This window comes from Lepidochelys kempii, chromosome 2 (assembly GCF_965140285.1).
Source record: "Lepidochelys kempii isolate rLepKem1 chromosome 2, rLepKem1.hap1, whole genome shotgun sequence".
Classification (NCBI taxonomy): Eukaryota; Metazoa; Chordata; order Testudines; family Cheloniidae; genus Lepidochelys; species Lepidochelys kempii.
The window spans coordinates 258,371,780-258,393,886 of record NC_136381.1 but is presented as its reverse complement, the minus strand read 5'-3'; the positions used below and the strand labels follow the sequence as shown (position 1 = coordinate 258,393,886).

The following is a 22,107-nucleotide window of genomic DNA, read 5'->3' as shown; positions in this document are numbered from 1 at the left end:
CTCTGACAAACTTCCTGCTGTTTGCATCCTCCCATGAAATACATGAGTTCTCACCAGAATAGTGGTGTTAAAATCTTCCTTGTCGCAGTGTGGCATGATAGGTACAGCATATGCTGCTTGCTTTGTGCAGAAAAATACAACACTTATACATCCGGCTTCTGTATAAACCCCAAAATAGATTTACTTTCCCTTAAATGGTGCCAGAGCCCTTAATGCCTGCTAGTGTGCTACTTAATGAAGTGTAAGGAATTCATCGCATGTGTCAGCTGATAGGTAACATGTGATTTCTCAATTGGGCAAGCTATTTATTAATAAAAGCCTACAATATCCTTCAGTAGCAGTGTAGGATGTAGTATTTTGGCTCGTCGTAGAACACATGATCTTTTTAAGGGAGAGACTATTAGTAGAGCTGTTACAGTAGGGAAATGAGCTATGATTCCTGGGTTGTTTTGTTTGTTTTTTGTTTTAATTCCTGCACCTAGGTTAGTTTTCTGTTACACAACAGCAAGTCACTTAACTTCTATGTTCTTAACTCATAAGGATATTGAGGTTCAACATTTATAAACTGCTGAGATGATAGGTGCTTTATGTTCCTATTTGTTATCTCTGGAGGGTTCTCAACTGAGCAATAGGAAGCTTGTAATTTGATCAAATGTCCTAGTTGTGCATTAAATCTCTTGCTTATGTTGACACCAGGTTATTAAAGGTCTTGCATCTCAAGGGACATCTGGGTGTAACCACACTGGTAGGATATCTGTGGGATTACTCTATACACTAATCAGGGGGTAGCCGTGTTAGTCTGTATCCACAAAAACAACGCCCAGCGTTAAAAAAATGGAATCTAGCTAGTCATATACACCATGAACTCAACGCTTCATAATACGTGGTTTTGCTCTAAAGTTCTATGTAAGGACCAGTTTCAGAATCTTTCATAGGGTAAGCTGGTGGCAATGTCTAAACTATGAAGGTCATAAAGTTCAAAAGGAAGTGTGTTCCCTTTTGTGTAAGCAGCTGCTAATTTGAACATCTTTTTAAAAATCACAAACTGCAGGGGGGAACACTTTGAATGAAGCAAAGCTGATTAAGACTTAGAATCTCCATTCTACAGGAAATTCCAACACTTCAAAATTTCCTTTCATTACAAATTGGAATAAAATGTCAATTTCCTCTGAAACAGTCTGAAAAATTTCTTTTTGGAAATATGGAAACAGCTCATTGAAGCACTTCATTTTGACTTATATATTTGTTGATTGAAACAAAGCACTTAAACCTTGTTGAAATTTTCAGTTAAATTCCTGGGAAACATTGCCATAAAACATTTCAGTTTTGTTGAACCAACCTTTTCCAACAGAAAACTATTCCATTGGAAAATTATTTTTGATCAGCTCTAGAATGAAACATGCAGGGCCAGATCCTCAGCTGGTGAGTATTGGTTTAGCTCCTAGCTCCATTGAAGTAGGTGGCGCTCAGAGTACCTAAAATAAGTCTCTTTTGGGGATATTGACCTTAATTATTTTTAAATTAATCCCCATTCCCACTCAGGCACCCCCCAAAAAACCTCTGAACCATCAGGAACATCTTTGTTATCCTCATCTTCATACTTCCCTCCTTTTGCATCTTGTCACAATTTGATCTGTCAACTCTTTGGGTCAGGAATTATCACTAAGACTGCTTATGCGGAAAGCACACCTGAGCCCTGATTCTGATTTGAATCTCCTAGTCTCTACCATGATGCAACTACCAATCATCTTAATCTTGTAAACAGTCCACAGGAGCACATTCTAGCAGTTCCCATCAGGAGCCAAAAGTAGAAGCACAGTTTAGTTTATATAACTGATCAAAATCCTTAAGGTAAACCAGATGTCTCTTAACTATTAGATTCTATTTGTAATTTTAAATTGCCAAATTGTGTTGTCTGAAAACTACTTCAAGAGTGACAGGAATTGAGGTCATGGAATGAGGCCATGAGGTAGACTGGAGATAATCTGTGAATTAAAGAAGCATTTGCCAGTACAAATTCTAAAAATTCCCTTGGCAGCCATCACAAAGGTGGAGCTTAACAGACCTGCTGAAGTGCTAGAACTCAGTATTTTTACTCATGGAGAGTGTATTTTAGCAACTTCATAGCTCTTTTTCCCTCTAAATGTATACCCACCTGGCTAAGTAATAAAATTGCCACTGACAGATGCAAAGATGCTCAGTTAAATCCAAACCGAAGTTGATTTCTTTAAAGGAACATTGGCCTGGCCTATTTTGTGCAGAGCTAATACTCATCCTGCTCTTATTCATTGTGACACTACCATATTTAAAGCTGTTTTACATTTCTTCATGTTGAATTGTAGTGGAGAAGCAGGAGGCTATTGAAGGGCTAAATGTTTGTTGAAATTACCATACTTGCCATTTGGAGGATCATTGTGTATGCTACTGAGGTGACAGAAATCTTGTGCTGTCCTTGTTGAGGGTTTGTAAACAAAGACTTTTGGTCAATATGTATTTTGAACAGTCTTTCAAATGCTGTTTTCTTTTGAGCTTAGGGTTCATACTGTTTACTAGGGAGGCAGCATTGTGTAGTGGTTAAAATAGTTTTAGAAGTCAGAAGACCTGGGGAGAGTCCGTGACTCGCTGACTAATCCTGAGCAAATTGCCTAATGTCCCTTACTTTATTCATAAAATGGGAATAGTTAGGGCCAGACAAAATGTATGTAACTTTCCACTAATTCATGCCAGTTTCTCACCAGTTCATTCTTTTCCTGATTTCTCTTAATTCATTGTGGCAAAATGAATGCAAGGGCTAAATGGACGGAGGGACGTAGGAGTCCTGCTGCCCAGTAGAATCCGCAGCCCCGAGTTAGGTGTCCAGGCTCCCTGTACAATGCATGGGGAGAGTTAGGAGCCAAAGGGGAGTTCTACATTTTAGTCTGAGGTGCGATGGCAGCTCAGGTAGGTGTACCTCATAGACTTCAAGGTCAAAAGGGACCATCATATCATCCTGTCTGACTTCCTGCACATGGCAGGCCACAGAACCTGACCCACCCACTCCTGTAATAGACCCCTAACGTCTGGCTTGAGTTACTGAAGTCCTCAAATCATGGTTTAAAGACTGCAAATTACAGGGATTCCATCATTTATACTACTTTAAACCAGCAAGTGACCCGTGCCCCATGCTGCAGAGGGAGGCAAAACCCCACCAAGTTCTCTGCCAGTCTGACCTGGTGGAAAATTCCTTCCTGACCTGCATGAGCATAGCTAAAAATAGTGTAGATGCGGCGGCATGGGCTGTACAAGCACGGGCTGTACAAGCACACCAGGGACCCTGGGTATGTGCTTGTGTTGCTGAAGCCCAGATTGTCACATCTACACTGCTGTTTTTAGCCATGCTAGCATGTGTATATACACCTGAACAGTGTTTAGACCTACCCTAAGAATGGGATTCTCAGAAGTCAAAAAGCTGGCTAAACTACCCAGCAGGAATTGCCAAGGAGATGGTGGGGATTAGGCCACGCCCCTCAAAGATGGTTAAGTGCCTTGCTCTGCTTGGAATTCACAGCTGTGAACCCTCTCCTGGAGTTAGGCGCCTAAGCCCAGGTCATCTTTGTCTCAAAAACCCTCCCATCTTATTGTAGTCAATAGCGGGGTGGTCAGGGCACTCAGCTGGGATGTGGGAGATCTGGGTTCAAGTCTGTGTGTCAAATTAAGCAGTGTAAAGATTTTTAAAACAGATCTCCAACATCCCAGCTGGATACCTTGACCACTGGGCTATAGAGTATTCTGGTGCACACTCTCACCCCAGACTAGAAATTTCCAGTCTGGTCACCATTGGCACTTTTGTGCAGATTAGTCTTGTGTTGCGAGCTCACTTACTGTCTGGCGTCACAGGCCAGATAGACGAGGCCTGTCTCATTTGAGAATCCTGCCAAGGCTTAGCATGAGCTAGGGCATCAAGCAGCTTTGTGGTGTTGGGACTTAGGGGGTTTTGTGCCTGTTGACTGATGGAAACTTAGTGCCATGGGGATATCAGCATTTATCGGGTTAGGTGGAAGCTGAGTCAAGCTTTTGAGAATTGATAGAAATAGCTACTTGCAAACTCCCAACTTCCCCAGCTGTGAGATCGGGGAACTCAGTTCATATTTACAAATCAAATCCTACTATACACTCTTATTCTTTTTTTGGTAAAGGAAACAACATTACTTAAAAACAAGAGTCAGGAAAAAGGGTTTTATATAAAATTATTTGCATTTTCCTTAGCATTTTGCCATCTTCCACTTGATTTTCCTTCAGACAGTTTCCTTTTAGTGCTGCTTTTCTCTTCTGCTCATCAGGTTTAATAATCTCCAGTGAATTAACCTCTGTGGTTTGCAACAGGAAAACTTTTAGTACAGGTTGTGATAGAACTGAAGGGAGAGCAAGGCAACACAGAACAAAACATTCAGATGGCCTCTTTCAAAACACTTCAGCTGCACGATAGCACTTCTAGATTTGCACTCCTGCATTTTTTTTGCTTGGGGAAATCCTAACACGTTGGTTTCTCAGAGTTAAAAGTAGCTCTGGATTGTTTGCAGGCAGCATATGTTGGTTCATTATTCCACCCCATGGAAGTAGGAATTGTTATGCGGCCTGATGCAAAGCTCATTAAATTCAACAGGAGTCTTTTTATGTTGATGGGGTTTGGTTCTGGTCCATAATTAAGACTGTTGTTTTTTCTCCCAGGTAGTTAGCTAGTATAGCATTTACTTAAATTTCTAGTTAAATGCAATTGTGAGTCTTTTAAAATTAATAGATGCACTAATTTTTAAAAAGATATTACTAGAATATTGGTATAGAGTATACCTTGTTCATCAAGGACAGGCAGTGAGAAAAGGGAGGTGGTGTTGCATAATGCGTCAAGAATATATGCACTTGTTCTGAGGTCCAGAAGGAAATGCGAGGCAGATCAGTTGGATGTCTCTGGGTGAAGATAAAAGGGGGAAAAGCAGGGAAGACATAATGGTAGAAGTCATTATAGACCACCAATTCAGGAGGAGAAGGTGGAGGAGGCATTTCTAGAACAAAAAACACATACCCAAACACAAGACCTGGTAATAATGGAAGACTTCAGCTACCTAGACCTCAGTTGGAAAAGTCAATAACTTACTGGAGATTTTGTGTTTTGCCATATTACATGTGTTCAGGACAACACTTTGTTTCAGAAGGTGGAGGAATTAACCAGAGGGACAGGCTTTTTAGACTTGATTCTGACTAACAGAAGGCAATTTGAGTGAAAGTGATCATGAAATGATGGATTTAATTTTTCTAAGGAAGGGAAGGATTGAGAGCAGCGGAATAAGGATAATGGACTTCCACAAAGCAGCCTTAACAGTCTCCAAGAACTTATAGGTGAGGTCCCAAGGGAATCTAAAGGAAAAAGGAGTAGAAGAGAGTTGGTAGTTTCTCAGAGACCGTATTAAAGGCTCAACAGCAAAGAATCCTGATGCAAAGGAAAGATAGGAAGAATAGTAAGAGGCCAATATGGTTTCATTAGGAACTCTTTAATGACCTGAAAATAAAAAGAGGAATCCCGCCAAAAGTGAAACAAGTGCGAAGGATGAATACAAAATAGGGCAAGCATATGGAGACAAAATGAGAAAAGCTAAGGCACAAAGTAAGTTGCACCACGCAAGGGACATAAAAGGCATGGAGGGGTGGTTTATAAATACAATAGGAGAAAGAGAAATACAAAGGAAAGTGTAGGTCTACTACTTAGTGGGGCAGGAAAGCTAACAGATGACATCAAGAAGGCTGAGGTGTTTAATGCCTGTTTTGATTTATTCTTCATTAAAAAGGTTAATTGTATCTAGATACTTAAACAATTAATATTAACAGCAAGGGGGAAAGAACGCAAGCCCAAATGGGGAAAGAACAGGTTAAAGAATGTTTAGATAAATTAGATATTTTCAAGTTGGCAGAGCCTGATGAAGTTCATCCTAGGGAACTTAAGGAATGAGCTGAAGCAATCATGGAAGCATTAGTGATTATCTTTGAGAATTTATGGAGGAAGAGTGAGGTCCCAGAGGACTGGAGAAGGGGAAAAGTAGTACTTACCTTTAAAAAACGGGGGAAAGAGGAGTTGGTGAATTATAGACTAGTCAGCCTAACTTCAATAGTTAGAAAGATATTGGAACAAATTATTAAACAGTCTGTAAGAAGCTACAGGATAATAGCATTATAAGAAATAGTCAGCATGGATTTGCCAAGAACAAATTATGCCAAATCCACATTATTTCTCCCCCCCAGGGGTTCTTGCCTAGTGGATAGAGGATGGGGAGCAGTAGGCGTGATATATCTATATTTTAGTAAGGCTTTTGACACAATCCTACATGATATGTTCATAAGCAAGTTAGGGAGATGTGGTCTAGATGTAACTGTTGTAAGGCAGTGGTCTGCAAACTTTTTACCTCGTGCCCCCCGCCTTACCCCTGCCCTGCTCTCCCTGCGGGGCTGGGAACAGGGCTGTGGCTCCGGAGGGTGGTGGTGGTGCGGGAAGGAGTCTGAGGCCACAGCTGGGAGAGGGGCTGGCAGATAGGGCCAGGCGTGGGAATGGATCTGGGTAATGATTGATTTAGTTGGAGATTGGTCCTGCTTTGAGCAGGGGGTTGGACTAGATGACCTCCTGAGGTCCCTTCCAACCCTGATATTCTATGATTCTAATGCTCCCTCCCTGCCCCCATCACAGTATGTGGTGTACCACATCCAGTGCACTAAATGCCCCAATAACCAGACAATCACTATGCTCTTGAATGAACTCACACAGGACAAAGATAAGACAAAAACATATATCACCTGTGGGTGAACACTTTACACAAAGTGGTCACTCTGTATCTGACTGCTCAGTCCTCCTCCTCAAAGGAAATCTCCACAACATTTCCAATAGATGAGCCCGGGAACTTAAATTCGTAAATTTGCTAGACACTAAAAATCATGGATTGAATGGAGACACTGGATTTATGGTTTATTGCAACAGTCTGTAACCCACTAACAACCCCTTCCAGCTACTCTACTCTCCCCCTTCCTCTTTCTGACTAGTCACTTTGCCTTGAATGGTCCCTTGAAATGTGTTAACTATTTTTGCTAAACAATCTATTCCACCTTGTATTTAGCAGTGAGCTCCATATAAGCTTGTATTTCTGACCCACAGAAGTTGGTCCAATAATAGATATTACTTCACCCACTTCTGCATAACACGTTCAACATATCTTGCTGCAATATTATTGATTAGATCTGTCTGACTGGGCTAATTCCAATACTGCTTCCACAGAAGCACCTGAACAGATGGAGAGAAATGGTCTTCACAGTTAGTTTTATCCACAGATCCCAGAAGTACTTGAGATTTGGATTATGACTTGCAAGAGGGGTCATTGCCAGAATTTTGGAATCTTTGGAGCACTCTCGGACCACTAAATCACATCTGGATTCCTCAAGAGCAGTGGTAGCCCGTACCACTGATTAGACAGCAATTAGTGGACAGATTTTGACTTCTCCTTAATATAGACCCGTTTACAGCAACCCAGGTCTCTTACAGCCATTAGGCCACCTGAGTGAAATCTACTAAAGACCTTTCAGACTGTGTAGGTTCAGTTTATGCAGGATCTGGTAGAGTGAGGTAATGCCAGCAATAAATAATATATTCACTTACCATTCATTGCCAGAACAGTTCACGTTGGCTTAACTTCCAATACTCTACATGGTTTGGGAACAAGCTTCCTTAGGGACACCTTCTTCCAGGACTGAATATTACAGTCTTTTGCTGACATTTACTGTATGGGAGTTCTTGTGCCTCCCCATCCAGTTTTTGTTTTTCAGTGAATGGCAGTGAACTGTTGCATTTGCTACAGCTCCGTAGTCATGAAAATGCTTGTCCAAAAGATGGATCTTCAGCTATGAAGGTCAGAAAAGTTGAGCTTTTGGGGGTTGCCAGAGAGCTTTCTGAAGCTCAACTTTTCTGACCTTCATAGTGGAAGATCCATGTCTTTGGTTAAGCATTTTCTTGACTATGGAGTCTTAGTAGGTTATTTATGGATGGCACAGGTGGCACGGGGGGCCTGTGCATGGAGAAGACCTTATTTATCCAGGTGTGTAAATAAATAAACTGGGAATGCAACTTTCAGCTGTACAGATTCACTTCTTCATCACAAAAGCAGCACTACTTAAAATCAAAGGAGAAATGAGCAGCCTAGACTTGCCCTTCTTCTAAAAAAGCACAAACTCACAGAACTATGCATCTTGTCCCTTACATCTGTCCTTTGTATCTGTCTATCAGGGCACCTCTGATTCTGTGACATTTTATGCACGTTCCCAGAGTTTAGAAAATTTTATCTGATGAAAACATTTCTTAAGTTCCATTTCATCCCTTCTCAACATGTTTGATACCGGCAGACAAATCCAGTCATAAGCCTGTGTTAGGGGAACCAACCCTGGTGTAATGATACTGCTGCTTCCCTGCTTCTACCTCAGCAATAAGAATAAAGTTTAAACTTGTGGGCAGCATTTTATTTAGCTTTTTACAAATATTGACATAACAGGCCTCTTTTTTTAAAGCATTAGTGCACACTGTTACAGTGGGCTATTTCAGAAAATTGGAAATCGGTAAATGGATTGGAAAACCATTGACTAAATCAGCCATGTAATGGACTACAATTTAATTCCACCAAGGCTTTCTGGTGACCTCAAGACAAATGCAGAGCTCAAGGGATTTATTGTCAGAATTCCAAGATAGAATTTATAAAATTCTTACTTTTTCTGAAATGTGGTGTGTGTGCTATTAAACGACTTTTTTATTTTTGATGCTGGAACATTTTTACCTGAAATGACTAGGATGATTTCTATCTAAACAAATTCTGAGGCTTCAGCTAAATACACCTAATTTTAGAAAACCTTGTTTTGGAACCTCATTAGATCTTACAAGTTAATCAGGAATGAAACTAGTCAATACTTGGATGGGAGGCCTCAAAGGAAAACTTTGACACTGCACCTTTGGTGATTCTGTAGAAACACAGGGACTGTTTTACAGGATCAGGGTAATGGTCCATCTAGACCTTTATTCAGTACCAGATTCTTCAGAGGACGGTGCAAAAAATGACAAACAAACAAGTATGAAATAGCCATAAATAGAGGCAGAATCCTCAACTGGTAGTAGTGGCTTTAGGGCCTGAAGTGTGAGTTTGTCCTTTTTTAGAAAAACTTATCCTAATGAATAGACACATGGATGTTGTTGCTCATATAAATGGCCAGTCCTTTTCTGAATCCTGCAAAGCTCTTGTTCTCTCACTTCTAATTGTAGTGAGTTAGGTTAATTTTGTATTGTGTTAAGTGTTTACTTTTCAGTCTAATGTTCGTGCCTTTAATTTAACTGGGTGTCGTCTTATTCTACGATTGACTAGAATAAGGCTCCTGGAGAAGGTGGTGCTCTTTCCTTAGAGTCTTTGCTGAATCTGTACACTAGAGGGCACTGCTGCTGGAGGGGCAGTCTTCAGAATGAGACTTGAACTCCATATCCTGACAACTTGTGAATATGAAACAGATGTCACTTTTTATAGGAGTATGGTTGTTAACCTTGGTGTTATGTGGTAACTGTTTTGCCTGGAAAAAAATCTTCCTGTAGTTACAATTGGGTATGGTCTCTTTCAATTCCTCTATTATACTGTCAGCGATTGCTTCCATGTGCTGTTTGTTCAGGTCTGAAATGATTGGTTGCCCTTCGCTGGTGGGTGAAATAATTCTGTGTTTAGGTTCTCATCCTCCAAGCCTACATGCACTCGCTCTGAAGTTACTTGGAATCTCGCATAGTCGGAGCTTGCAAGTCAGGCCCATCATTTGTACACCAGTTTGTCAAATAATTTGGGATTCTTTGGGCTAAAGGGAGCTTAATGCAGGTGTGGTACCAGATATCCAAAGTGTATGTAGGGCTTGGAGGAAGTCTGTCTCTGTATGTGTAAATGTGCCTATATACAAAATAGTGCAGATTGTATCTGGGACGACCAACTATCAGCTAGAGAGGTTACATCTGGAGCCATCAGCCAGCAAGACCTGTCCCCTTCAGCAATCCAGCACTGCAGTCTGAGTAGAATATTGGCATTTTGGGGCATTATGGAATAAATGGAAGTGAGTAGGGGTGAGGACTTGGAGAAGACTTTTAAAAAAAAAATGCAACCTTATAGAATTATCAGTTGAATTTTTTGGTAATTTTGATTTGATCTTTCCATTGATATGAGGCACAAATCAGGACAGTCTTGCCAGGATTTCTTTCCCATCTTCTGTGGTTATTTTCTCTTCCTTTACTCTGCCCATACACTCAAAGCCTCCCATGAAAAAATTCTCCCTGGCTCCCTCTTGGACCAGTGACTGTTGTGTTACCATGTCTGTTTATAAAGTGCTCCTCTCACTCTGAGCAGAGAGCTTGTATCACACTTCGTTCCTGCATGGCAGCGTCACTTTTCATGAACTCACTGTACCGCACCAGTATCTGTTGCACAAAATGTCACCTTTGTGATTGCAAGCTCGGCTTAAACTTCCTTTAAAAGCATGATTTAATTAATAACTAGAACAGTAGTATTGTGAGGTACTTCTTGAATAAGGTATTCCTCATGTTTCAGCTTGACAAAGGAATTCTAGTTCAGGCTGGACCACAGTGGCGGGGGAGGACTTATTTAAAGCACTAATACAATGGAGATATCAACATCCAGTCCCAAATTGCCTCTGCATAGCCTCCTACTTCAGTGGGAAACAGTTACAATTCTTGATTCCAGTAACTTTAGCACTTTTTTGTCATTGATTAGTAATAGCTTGTGAACTTCAGGTACCCAATTAAAGTGTTGTGTGACCTAGTCATGGGTCATTGACCGAATATACTTCACTTGGTAGCACAGTATTGAAAACTAAGGTGTTTCCCATCCCACCTGCATGAAACAGTTGTGGTCCACGTGACACTTCTCACATTTTACCAGTTCTAATCCTTTATTTAAACACCTAACTCTCCCGCTCTAATTCTGGTGTAGAGTCTTCCTAATGAGTAGAGCGCTAATCAGTGCAATGTTGTCTTCCTGAGGCTGCAAACAGAATGAAATAATGGCTGAGTGGTATCTCTCAACTTGGCTGACCTAAATGAGGGATGCAAATTATTTCAGGAAGCCTAAAATCCTGTGGGATTCATCCCTTGAGTATAAACAACTTTCCATAATTTCAGCTTCAACTGTTTATTGTTGGAAAACTATCTATATGCAAAATAAAAGTGATGGGACACATTCTTCATGTTAGAGTGCAGGTGACTTTGGGACTAAAGTGAGTTACATCTGTCAGTGAGACGGTAGATAGATGTGAGCTCCCTGCCTGCCCTCTGCTCTTCTGATTGGGATATTTACATTGTTGTTAGGCTTGTTGTTAAGCTTTGGGATTAACATGAACATTTATTGCTAATCATTTTAGCTGATGGGATAGGGAAGGAGGTGAGTAAAACCTGTGTGGGTGGGGAGTTACTGCAGAGAGAAGAAAAGACTGATGCAGATACTGAAAGAAAAGAGAAACTAAAAAAGAGTTGTGGCGGAGGAAGAGGAAAGACCAGCCTTTGATCATAAAAGTCCAGGATGTTGCTAAAGGAGACAGTAACTCACTTAACTGAACTCTTATTGTTTCTTACTACATAATGACCATTTTCTCCTTGGTCTCTGTGCGAACTTCCCACTGATGTCAGTGGGAGATCTGCTGTGCGTTGAGTGTGTATGTAGTCCTTCCTTCGTACCCTGCCCCAAAAACCATTGTTAAAATTAGGATTCTGTCCTTCCTGTGGACTGCACTTCACACCTCTTTGATATAATTGAATAGTATCCATGGTTATGGACATTGTCAAAGGACTAATTTGCCTTAGTCGATCATTCTTAGTCCTTCAGAAACTTCCCCATGTGAAACATGACCATCAGCTGCATAGCTGAGATTTCTTGTGGTTTTGGTTTTTTTTTCATGTTCAGGATGTTTTCTTCACTGTAGGCTTTTTTTGCTATTTCAGACTTCGGTGTTAGTGCATTTTTAGCCACTGGTGGTGATATTACCAGAAATAAAGTGAGGAAAACCTTTGTGGGCACCCCTTGCTGGATGGCACCAGAAGTCATGGAACAGGTAACTGTTTAATTGGTAGTGTCTTATTAGAAAATTGTACATGGCAAGCGAGCTAAGTCATTGAAGTTTGTTTATGAAAACTTTGGTCACTGTGGTGGCTCAGCCCTCATACCACCCACTGTGGCTTTCTGAGGGTCCCAGAGGACAGCTTAATAGTCATACTGCTCAGTATAGTACAGGCTCCTTTCTCTAAAATTTCAGAGCGCTTTGAGCACTCACAATTTCAGGCCCTTCTATGTGTTAGGTTTTTCTCTAGCACCCTTTGTCATCCCAACTAGCCTCTGAAAAAAGGCTACTCGAGATCCAAGATTGTTCTTAAGCAGCAACCGTTGTCAGAGTTTGTTTCAGTGGAGCTACTTGCTCCATTAAAATGGAGGATATTGGGGATGATGGGAGGGATAAGAGAATGTTTTCTCCTTAAACATGCAGTGCAGACTACTCCCAACAAGGCAAAACAAATGTAAATGTCAGTAACTAGTGTGGAGGAGAACTGGGGGTTGGGAGATGGGATCGGGGGAACGATTCATTATCCTGCCGAATTTTTCACCCCTACTGAAGTCTTAGTTAGCATTTGTATCCCTTGGAAAGGAATGGCTGCCTCTAGGGTGTTGGGTTCTCTTTCCTTCCTTGACCTGCTAATCAGCTGGGAATGGAAGTGGTGTCTGCTCTTGTTGCCTTATGTAAATGGAGGCACAAGGGATAGAGCAGCAGGGTAGACAAACACCTGTCAGAGATGGTCTAGATTGGGGCCGGCAAACTTTTTGGCCTGAGGGCTGCATTGGATTTCGGAAATTGTATGGAGGGCTGGTTAGGGGAGGCTGTGCCTCCCCCAACAGCCAGGCATGGTCTGGCCCTATCCAACCCCCCCCACCACCTGCTTCTCACCCCATGATGCCCCCCCCCCGCCCCGGGACTCCTGCCCCGTCCACCCCCCCTGTTCTTGGTCCTGTGACTGCCCCGGAACCCCCCGCCCCTAACTGCCCCATCCAACCCCCCCCTCCTTCCTGACTGCCCTCCCGGACCCCTGCCTCATCCACCCCCCCCACCACACCCAGTCCCCTGACTACCCCTGGAACCCCTGCCCCGACTGCCTCCTCCACCCCATCCAACCCCTCCTCTCCATCCTGACCCGCCCCCCACCCCACCCCCCGGGACAGGCAGCCGCGCAGCACAGAGTACCAGATCAGGCCGGGCTCTGCAGCCACGCTGCCCAGAGCATTGCGCCAAAGGCACAGTGAGGTAAGGCTGCGGGGGAGGGTCCGGGGGCTAGTCTCCTGGGCAAGGAGCTCTGGGGCTGGGCAGGGCGGTCCTTTGGGCCGGATGTGGCCCACAGGCCGTAGTTTGCCCACCTCTGGTCTAGATAATTCTTAATCCTTCCATGAGTGCAGGGGACTGGACTAGGTGACCTCTCAAAGTCCCTTCCTGTCCTATGATTCTATGATGTTGCAGTACTGAGCTGGGCTGTATTGGACTTCTCCAGGCTGATCGTGTCCAGAATGTCTGTGACTAAAGAGGAGAGGGGATTAGATCAATGAAAAACCAACTGATCAAAGAAAGGGGAAAGCTGAACGGATAAAGTTGTTATAAAGATCTTTAACCAGGAGGGAAATGTAACTAAAATGAAAAGACTTAATTATAAATATATCTAGTATTTTCTATTGAGACAGATGTTCTGGGGATACAAGAGTTCGTAAGGACTGTGAGTGTGGAATTATTACAAGAAATTATTTTGAAAGGCTGTTTATACCATCCCATTCTCTTCCAGCAGGTGTTGCTGTGAGCCAATTATATGTTGAGTTATAAATAAATAGAAAAGGTAGATATCAAAGAATTTTTGACCCAAGTCCATGTCTTAATTTTGGGATAAACTTCCCTATCCCACCATTATCTCTCTAAATGCTATGCACATTTTGACTGGAAAACAACTTTTGGCACAAATTGAAGAGGTAAATGTCATTGATCTAAATCCATAAAGTATAAACAAATTAAGGTTATTGGTATATTCTGGATCAAAATTCAGGTGAAGAGCTGTTTTCTCTTTGGGTAGCCATTAGCTATATTAAACTAATTTATAGGAATTTGAAAACTTCCCTGATGACTTCAATTTACAAGCAGGATTTTGTACTGTAATTGGAAGCTATAGATTAGGCGGTAGAAAATTATTGATGTATTTATGCACCTACTACAAGACTAACACTGTGCTTCAGTGTTGTTTTTTGTCTTTGATTATAGTTTAAATTTATTCTCCAGCATTGTTGAGCTACGTACAGTGTGATGCAACTTAATTTTATTAAACTTTACAGATTTTTTTTCTCTACTAATATAATCATGTAAATACAAGAAAGCCAAGTTTACATAGTAAAAGGAGATCACTTCTAGCGGTTTCTCTCACTTAAATCCCATCAAACTGGAGTATCCCAGGTAGGCTAGATATGGAGTGTCTAGAGATGGACAAAAAGAAAATTGCCTTCAGAACTTAAGGAACTAGTACAAGGTAAACGAAGGATAGTAAACTTATCAAATTTAATTTAACCATATGAATATAGAACAAGATGAACCATAAATTGAAATCTGGAAGTGTTCTTCAAAATGCAACAATAGTCTTGTTCCTCACAGGTAGTTTGTGCAAAACTTTTAGCTTCAGCAGAATTAGTGTCTTCTCCTAAACTAACTGTTAACTTACCTAGTGCAATAGTGGTATTAAATTTGCACTGACTCAGCTCTAGCAGTCTTCTCCCATTTGTCTTGAGAGCAGGAAACGCGAAAAATTTCATTTTGGCAAAACACTTGTGGTTTGTAGTTCTCATTAAAGTTAGTACACAGTGTCTCTTCCCTTCAGTGGATAAAGTAAATTTTCCATTTCAGATGCCAAAACACTAGGTAATATTAATGAGGAAAAAGGCTTATTGGCATATGAATTTTTTTTTCTTTGCATAGTGGAGGTTTAAGTGCTATATGGCTTTAGTGAACAAATCTGCCCATCTAATGTGGAAACTAATACCCATTAAACCAAAAGACAATCTAATGGAAAGCAAAATATTAAATGTCAGCAATGGGCCTCTATAAGCAGGAATGAGGAGTTTGTCAGTGGCCTGGCTCAACTCCAGGCTGGCACGGACTTCCAAGTGCGAAGAGCAGAGTGCTAACCTGTTTCAGGACTGGACGTGATTGCAGTTAGTTTAACAAAGTAGCTGGTTAGGCACAGCTCCAAAAACAGTCATATGTCTATTAATCCCCTTACTATGACTATTTCAATCATACCAAAGCAGTCCGACTTTCCATATTGGTATGGAAGCCAAAACCTGGTTGAATCCAATACCTGGTAGCCATCTTGATGTAACCTTTGTATTGGTAATGTGGCATATGAAAACTCTTGTACAAGCTACAAATATGGTCTTCCTCAGATATGACTGCTCTACCTAAGGTTTCTGATTTGCAGCCAGGAAGGAACTGAAAGGTAAAGAAAGGCATGTTCCTTCCTGGGTGTAATTGCCATGCCAGCGAAGGTTAATGGAAGATGTTTTTCAGAGTCCTTGAGGGTAAAGAAATGATGCAAACATTTAACAAGCTCCATTCAAAGCCTGCTGGCAGAGGTGTAGTTGGGATAATGAAAAATATGTAGAGTAATATCTTGTTACTTTTCAGGTCAGAGGTTATGACTTCAAGGCAGACATCTGGAGTTTTGGAATCACTGCTATAGAACTGGCTACTGGGGCAGCTCCTTATCACAAATACCCACCGATGAAGGTGAGTGGTAATCTTCAAATACTTGTGGTGACAAAAAACAGTATTAAACAGTGTTTCCTGAGGTTATTTGAAAGAATGTGGTCAGTCCAATTTTCCTCTTGTCGAAGAGCTGCCTGTCCTTTGTGATTATATTTGTAAAATACCATCAGACTCACAGAATTGCATTTTATAATCTCTATGGGGAAGTCCTTTTAAACGTTACATTCCTTTTTTGTGTTTGTGCTTAAAATAGAGAATAGTACTGTTCAAATCTATACCCTTCCCTGCGCAGATACTCATGAGTAGTACTCGATATCTCACCTGGATCCTTTAAAAGCCGCATAGCAGTCTTTTCTCTTAGAGCTGTAGAAAAACGAGCAGTTCAAAGGTTATAGGGCATCCAGTGACCCCTGGATAAGGAGATAATCAGTCCTCTCCTACCTTCTATTCACCTACTCATAAAATCTGGAACCAGTTGTTCCAGGTGAGTTTTTAACTGGGGGCTTGGATACCTCATTGGATTAGTAATAGAGGTAAGAGGCTCTACATTCTTCTCCTGGTTTGAATGTTAGCTCAGCTGGAGACTGGAAGTTGCTATCTGGTGGCTGGTCAGTAGCCTGTGTAAAATGAATTGAGGGCATCAGCCTTGGGTATTCCTGAAATGTAATTGGGTTCATTCTGTCAGAGAGGTAGTAGGTTTCACCGTATGTTTTTGTCAGCTCTAACTGCCTGATATCTATTTGAGGGAGTTTTAACTATGGGGACTGAGCTGGGATTTGTGTGTAATATCGTATTTTTGTTGGTTTAGTTCAGAGGTTTCCATTTTAAAGGCACATCACTGAAGCCTGGGGAGGGTTGTTGCTCTAAACTAGAGCCCTGGGCAGGATATTTTTTGAATCCCATTTTTATCCTGCTGCCACCTGCAAAAACCTTAGATTCTGCAAGAGAGACAGATTTCCCCATGCTGCTACTTTAAAAAAAAAAAAAAAAATCTGTCTATTTTTTATTTATTTATAATATATATATATAAATAAAAATATGGCTAAAATTTTGGCATGTGTATTTTTATTTAAAGTCACAGATGGGACACAGGCAATAAACAATAAAATTGCAGAAATGTACAAAGGGCCAGTGTTAGGGGGTAGCAAGCAGGGCAATTGGCTGGGGCCCTACTCGACAGGAGGCCCCGCAAAGATAAGTTACGGGCAGTGGGGCTTGGCTATGGGGCTCGGGCTCACTCTGAAGTCTGAGCCCCGCTGCCTGGGGCTGAATTAGTGGAATTTTGAGGAAGTTAGAGGTTTCTTAAAATCACAGAATCTGTGAGCTCCATGACTGACTCGTAGCCTTATCTATCTATCCATCCATCCATCCATCCGGAATTCAGACACAGTTTTTACCATTAAAAGAATAAAACAAACCTTGCTTAAACCACATAAAATACTTTAACTCCTGTTATAATAGACATCAAATCTTTCTACCCCTCGCTTAAATTTAAGTATTAAAACCTTTATTTTAAAAAAAGGAAAACCAGCTCCTGTCGTAGTGGTTCAGTTGATAGGATGCAATGGATTTTAAGACTTCAACATTCAGAAAATAAGGACCTATTTCTACATGTTGAGATGCCCTTATATTCAGACATACCTGTTTCTAGTAAATGAGGTAATGAGCACATGGACTCGGGAGGGGGTGGAAATTCCCTTCATTGCGGGTCTGCTGTGTTGTGACTGTACTAGCTGTCTCCTTGCTACACAGCGTTATGGGTTAAGGGACCTGGAGACTTCACTGCTATGCAGACATACTCCAGACTAATATGGTAATTGTTTTGTCAGATATTTGCTGTGCAGAAGACCTATCCTTTCTCTTCAAATACTTGTTTCATGTACTCCAGATTTTTAAATAGGGTGTTTTAGATTTGTGTTGCTGTTGCATATTATTCAAATTCTTGCAAAAAATTGCAACCACTTACTCTGATTATCGCTAAGGAATTAAAGGTAGGTTTTCACCAGCTAGCATCAATGGAACAAACATGTTTTCTAGAAAACAATTATATTTTATTCAAAACTGAAAAATTTAATGGGTTTGACAAATAGTCTGAAAAGAGACCTGCCTTATGCCTTGTCTGTGCACAGAAGTTGCACCAGTTTCATTTAAATCAGTTTTTAAACTTGTTCAGTTGAACATGTGCAAAGCCTTTTGTGGCCTATAATTTCAGTTTGAGTATCAAATTTTGGTTTAATTTAAGCACATTTCTTATTGACTGACGCTAACCTGAATTAAGCTTGTCTTAAATTGAAATAAGAGTCTAGCCAGAGGTTTGCACAAGTTTAACTGAAATAAGTTAAACTGGTGCAACTTTCCTTTGCAGACAAAGCCTTGAACAACCGAGTTGTTTTAAATGCAGTCAGTGATCATGTTAACAATGCCCCTGGTCTGCAAAGCAAGAGACAAATATTCACTGATTTAGTAGATGATGTTGTCAATAATACTTTCTTATGTGATAATGAAATTTTAAAAGCATTTTACAGTAGGTTTTGTGGTCTGCACTCAGTTCTACGATTACTATATTCAAACTCCAAGTTCAGATCCTGGACTATAAAGGTCACTTAAGTTGTAATTATGTTTTCATATTTGTGACTTGGGAATATTAACCTCCATTTACATTGGATTGTATAATTCTGTATGAATTGATGGACCACTGCATTTTTAGAACAGTGGACACCTTTAAATTATGCTGCAGGCTGGTTCCTCTTCTAAAATTGGTGCAACCTGTATCGAAGCGACAGAGTAAGATGGTGGCAAGAATAATCTTTTTTTTTCCCCTTCAGAATGTTTTGTTGAGTGGAATAGAAAAAATCCTTCACTTAGTGCGAGAGAGAGAGAGAGAGAGTGTGTGTGTGTGAGAGAGAGAATTACCCTTGGGGTTTTTTACATTCATAATTAGCCATATTTCTTTCTAACTCCCTCTTTCCCACAAGTCTAAGATATCTGCAAAGAAATCTGAACCGAGCATTTGAATCTAAAGTCTCATATGACCAGTGTCTATAGAATGAACATGATTGGCAGAAATGCTGTGCCCCTTTTCTTCCCTTTGGGGCTGCATTATGCTGGCGTGACTGACCTGAAAACTTGATCTGACCTTACTTGCAATTTGAAGCCTGTATCTCAACTCCTAACATGTTAAAGATGTGTGTCCCCAGAATGCATCAGGCTGCTCTATGTGTGGGGTTCCCTAGACCTGACTTCTAAGAATTTTTGATCTTCCTAGATGTTTCCAATGGATTTAATTCTTTCAGGTTTTAATGCTGACACTACAGAATGATCCACCTTCTTTAGAGACTGGCGTCCAAGATAAAGAAATGCTGAAGAAGTATGGGAAATCATTTAGAAAGATGATTTCCTCATGCCTACAGAAAGACCCTGAAAAAAGGTAAAACTACCACCAAAATTTAAAAATAAAAGTTGTCCTAGTTAGCTCTGCAATCTTTGAGCCAAGATGATTGCAGAGGACCTGGTGTCTGACAATTAGTTCTCCTGCCCATCGTCATTTTTTATAAATAGGGATAAATGTTCAATACTGTGTACGACTGGCAAGACACACAACTTTCATTCTGATTAACCGGTTCTGACTAGCTCAGTATTGTACTCCCAGAGACTTAATTGCAATTTTTGTCTCGCTTCTGGTTCAAGCTGCACTGTGTTTTTTGCCCATCAGAAATTATAGGTTGTGAACTGTGTATTTACCTGTGGAGCTTTTAAAATATACATTGTTTTTAAATTTGCAAATATAAGAAGGCTCTTAGTGCAATCTTGACTCATTTGGTTATAAGGACTATTTATTAAGGACAGCTATATAAAACATTGGTAAACGTCCCATAACATGTTCTCTCATCCATGCAAATCCTTTTAAAATATCCCGATACAGCAGTTTTAAATCATCCTCTCACTACAAGTAGGTGATCATCTGTTCAGTGTTAAGGGTGTGATTGGCAGGGGGCGGGGGGAGGAAGAAAGCAAATGGCGTTGCAGTTCCCAATTTATTATTATTTCTGTCTTTATTCTACGGTACGGGCGTGAAGCCCCAGTCAGGGTCCCATTGTGCTAGAAAATGTGCAGATGAGTAAAACAAAGGTAGTAACAATCTACAAGAGCTCGCAAACCAGTTTCAGCTAAATGGAGCCAGCAGATAACCAAAGGTATATCAGTGCACCTCCTAAATGTGTAATGTCTATATATGTCACTTTCTGAAGATAACTAACCTAATGCACAATTAGTATTTAGTAACCATCTGCCTGAAAGCAGAGGTGTGAACTGCAGTGCATCACATCTGGAAAAGAGCCATTGCTTTTGCTGTCCTTATTGGATATGTCTACATAGCAACTAGACACCCATGGCTGGCCCGTGCCAGCTGACTCGGGGTCTCGGGTTGTGGGTAAACAGGTGGCAAAGTTTCATGTTGTAGGCAGGTTGCGGTGAATGAGACAAGCAGCTTGGAAGGATAAGTTATATTTCAAAAAGAAAAGGAGTACTTGTGGCACCTTAGAGACTAACAAATTTATTAAAGCATAAGCTTTCGTGAGCTACAGCTCACTTCACCGGATGCATACAGTGGAAAATATAGTGGGGAGATTTTATATACACAGAGAACATGAAACAATGGGTGTTAACATACAGATTGTTTCATGTTCTCTGTGTATATAAAATCTCCCCACTATATTTTCCACTGTATGCATCCGGTGAAGTGAGCTGTAGCTCAATAAGGTTATGCTCTAATAAATTGGTTCGTCTCTAAGGTGCCACAAGTCCTCCTTTTCTTTTTGCGGATACAGACTAACACGGCTGCTACTCTGAAACCTGACATTTCAAAGTAACAATTATAACTATTTTTCTCCCTCTTCTGTTAATAGACCAACAGCAGCAGAGCTATTAAGACACAAATTTTTCACAAAAGCAAAGGTATGATAAAACTTGTATGGAAGGGAAATATTATGTATCATGAAATATGTGGGGCGGTATAAGGCTTTACTGGTGTGAGCTGGAATGGCTGTTTTGTTTACCATCAGTGCTACTCTGAGTTAAGCTGCTTGTTGCAAATTAATGAAATAAAACCTTTGTATGCTATCAAATCATGTATTCTGTTACAGAAATGTGTTTCATAGAGACTATTTAAAAATCTTGGAGCGTTTTTAACATCTTCCATTGGGTTTATTTTTTTTCCCCCTCCACCTCTAAAGCCAACTGAAAGTATGTCTACACTTGCAGTGATGTGGAGAGTTAGCTACTCCATGCCCAGCTAGCACGGATATAAAGTAGCTGTGTAGACAGTGAGGCACTGCTTAGGCAAGTAAAGTAGAAGAGCTCTGGCAGAGGGAGGCAGTGGTGAAAGGCTCCAGCAGCTCAGCTGGAGACTTTTCCCACTGCCTCCCCTCTGCCAGAGCCTTTCACTGCCAAGCGTAGCTATACTCCACAGTAAGTGTATATGCAGCCTGCCTTTCACTATCTCACGTAGCTCCATGTACCCTACACGCTGGCAAAAGTGTAGATGAGGTCTCAGAGGGAGTAAATCTAACTAAGATCTTAGAAACCTCTGAAAACAATCTGGGAGACTTTCTGTGTACAGTAGAACCCTCAGAGTTATGAACACCAGAGTTATGAACTGACTGGTCAACCACACATCTCATTTGGAACTGGAAGTACACAATCAGGTAGCAGCAGAGACCCAAAAAAAAACAAGTACAGTACTGTGTTAAACATAAACTACTAAAAACATAAAGGGAAAGTTTAAAACAAAATTGACATAAGGAAACTTTTTGTGCTTATTTCATTTAAATTAAGATGGTTAAAAGCAGCATTTTTCTTCTTCGTAGTAAAGTTTCAAAGCTGTATTAAGTCAATGTTCAGTTGTAAACTTTTGAAAGAACAACCATAACGTTTTGTTCAGAGTTACGAACAACCTCCATACCTGAGGTGTTTGTAAATCTGAGGTTCTACTGTATTATGCCATAAATAAGGTCAAGTGTTTCAGGGCTCTCCAAAACTAGTAGCAAGTGCTGTATGCTTTTGAAAGCTGGGCGTCTCCCATACCAAATGGTATAAACTCCCATTTCTAGACCCAAAGGGTGGGTTGCAAGATACCAGACCTTAAATCTGTCACTGGATCAGGGCAGAGTATTTCTTTCTATCTTGTTCTAGGCTTTAAGTCAAGGTACCCTTTTAGGTGGGGGGGGGGGGCAGTGATTTTGC

General features: G+C 40.8%; 1 protein-coding gene across 3 annotated transcripts in view; it reads left to right on the top strand.

The window, feature by feature from the left end:
- Window positions 1–22,107, top strand: part of OXSR1 (oxidative stress responsive kinase 1) — a 117,640-nt gene that overhangs the window by 78,096 nt on the left and 17,437 nt on the right. For all 3 annotated transcript variants that reach the window (XM_073334693.2, XM_073334695.2, XM_073334696.2), the window contains 4 exons: window positions 12,032–12,141; window positions 15,787–15,888; window positions 19,161–19,294; window positions 20,772–20,820. In XM_073334693.2, coding sequence (XP_073190794.1) covers window positions 12,032–12,141; window positions 15,787–15,888; window positions 19,161–19,294; window positions 20,772–20,820 — 395 coding nt within the window. The remainder of the gene's footprint in view (window positions 1–12,031; window positions 12,142–15,786; window positions 15,889–19,160; window positions 19,295–20,771; window positions 20,821–22,107) is intronic.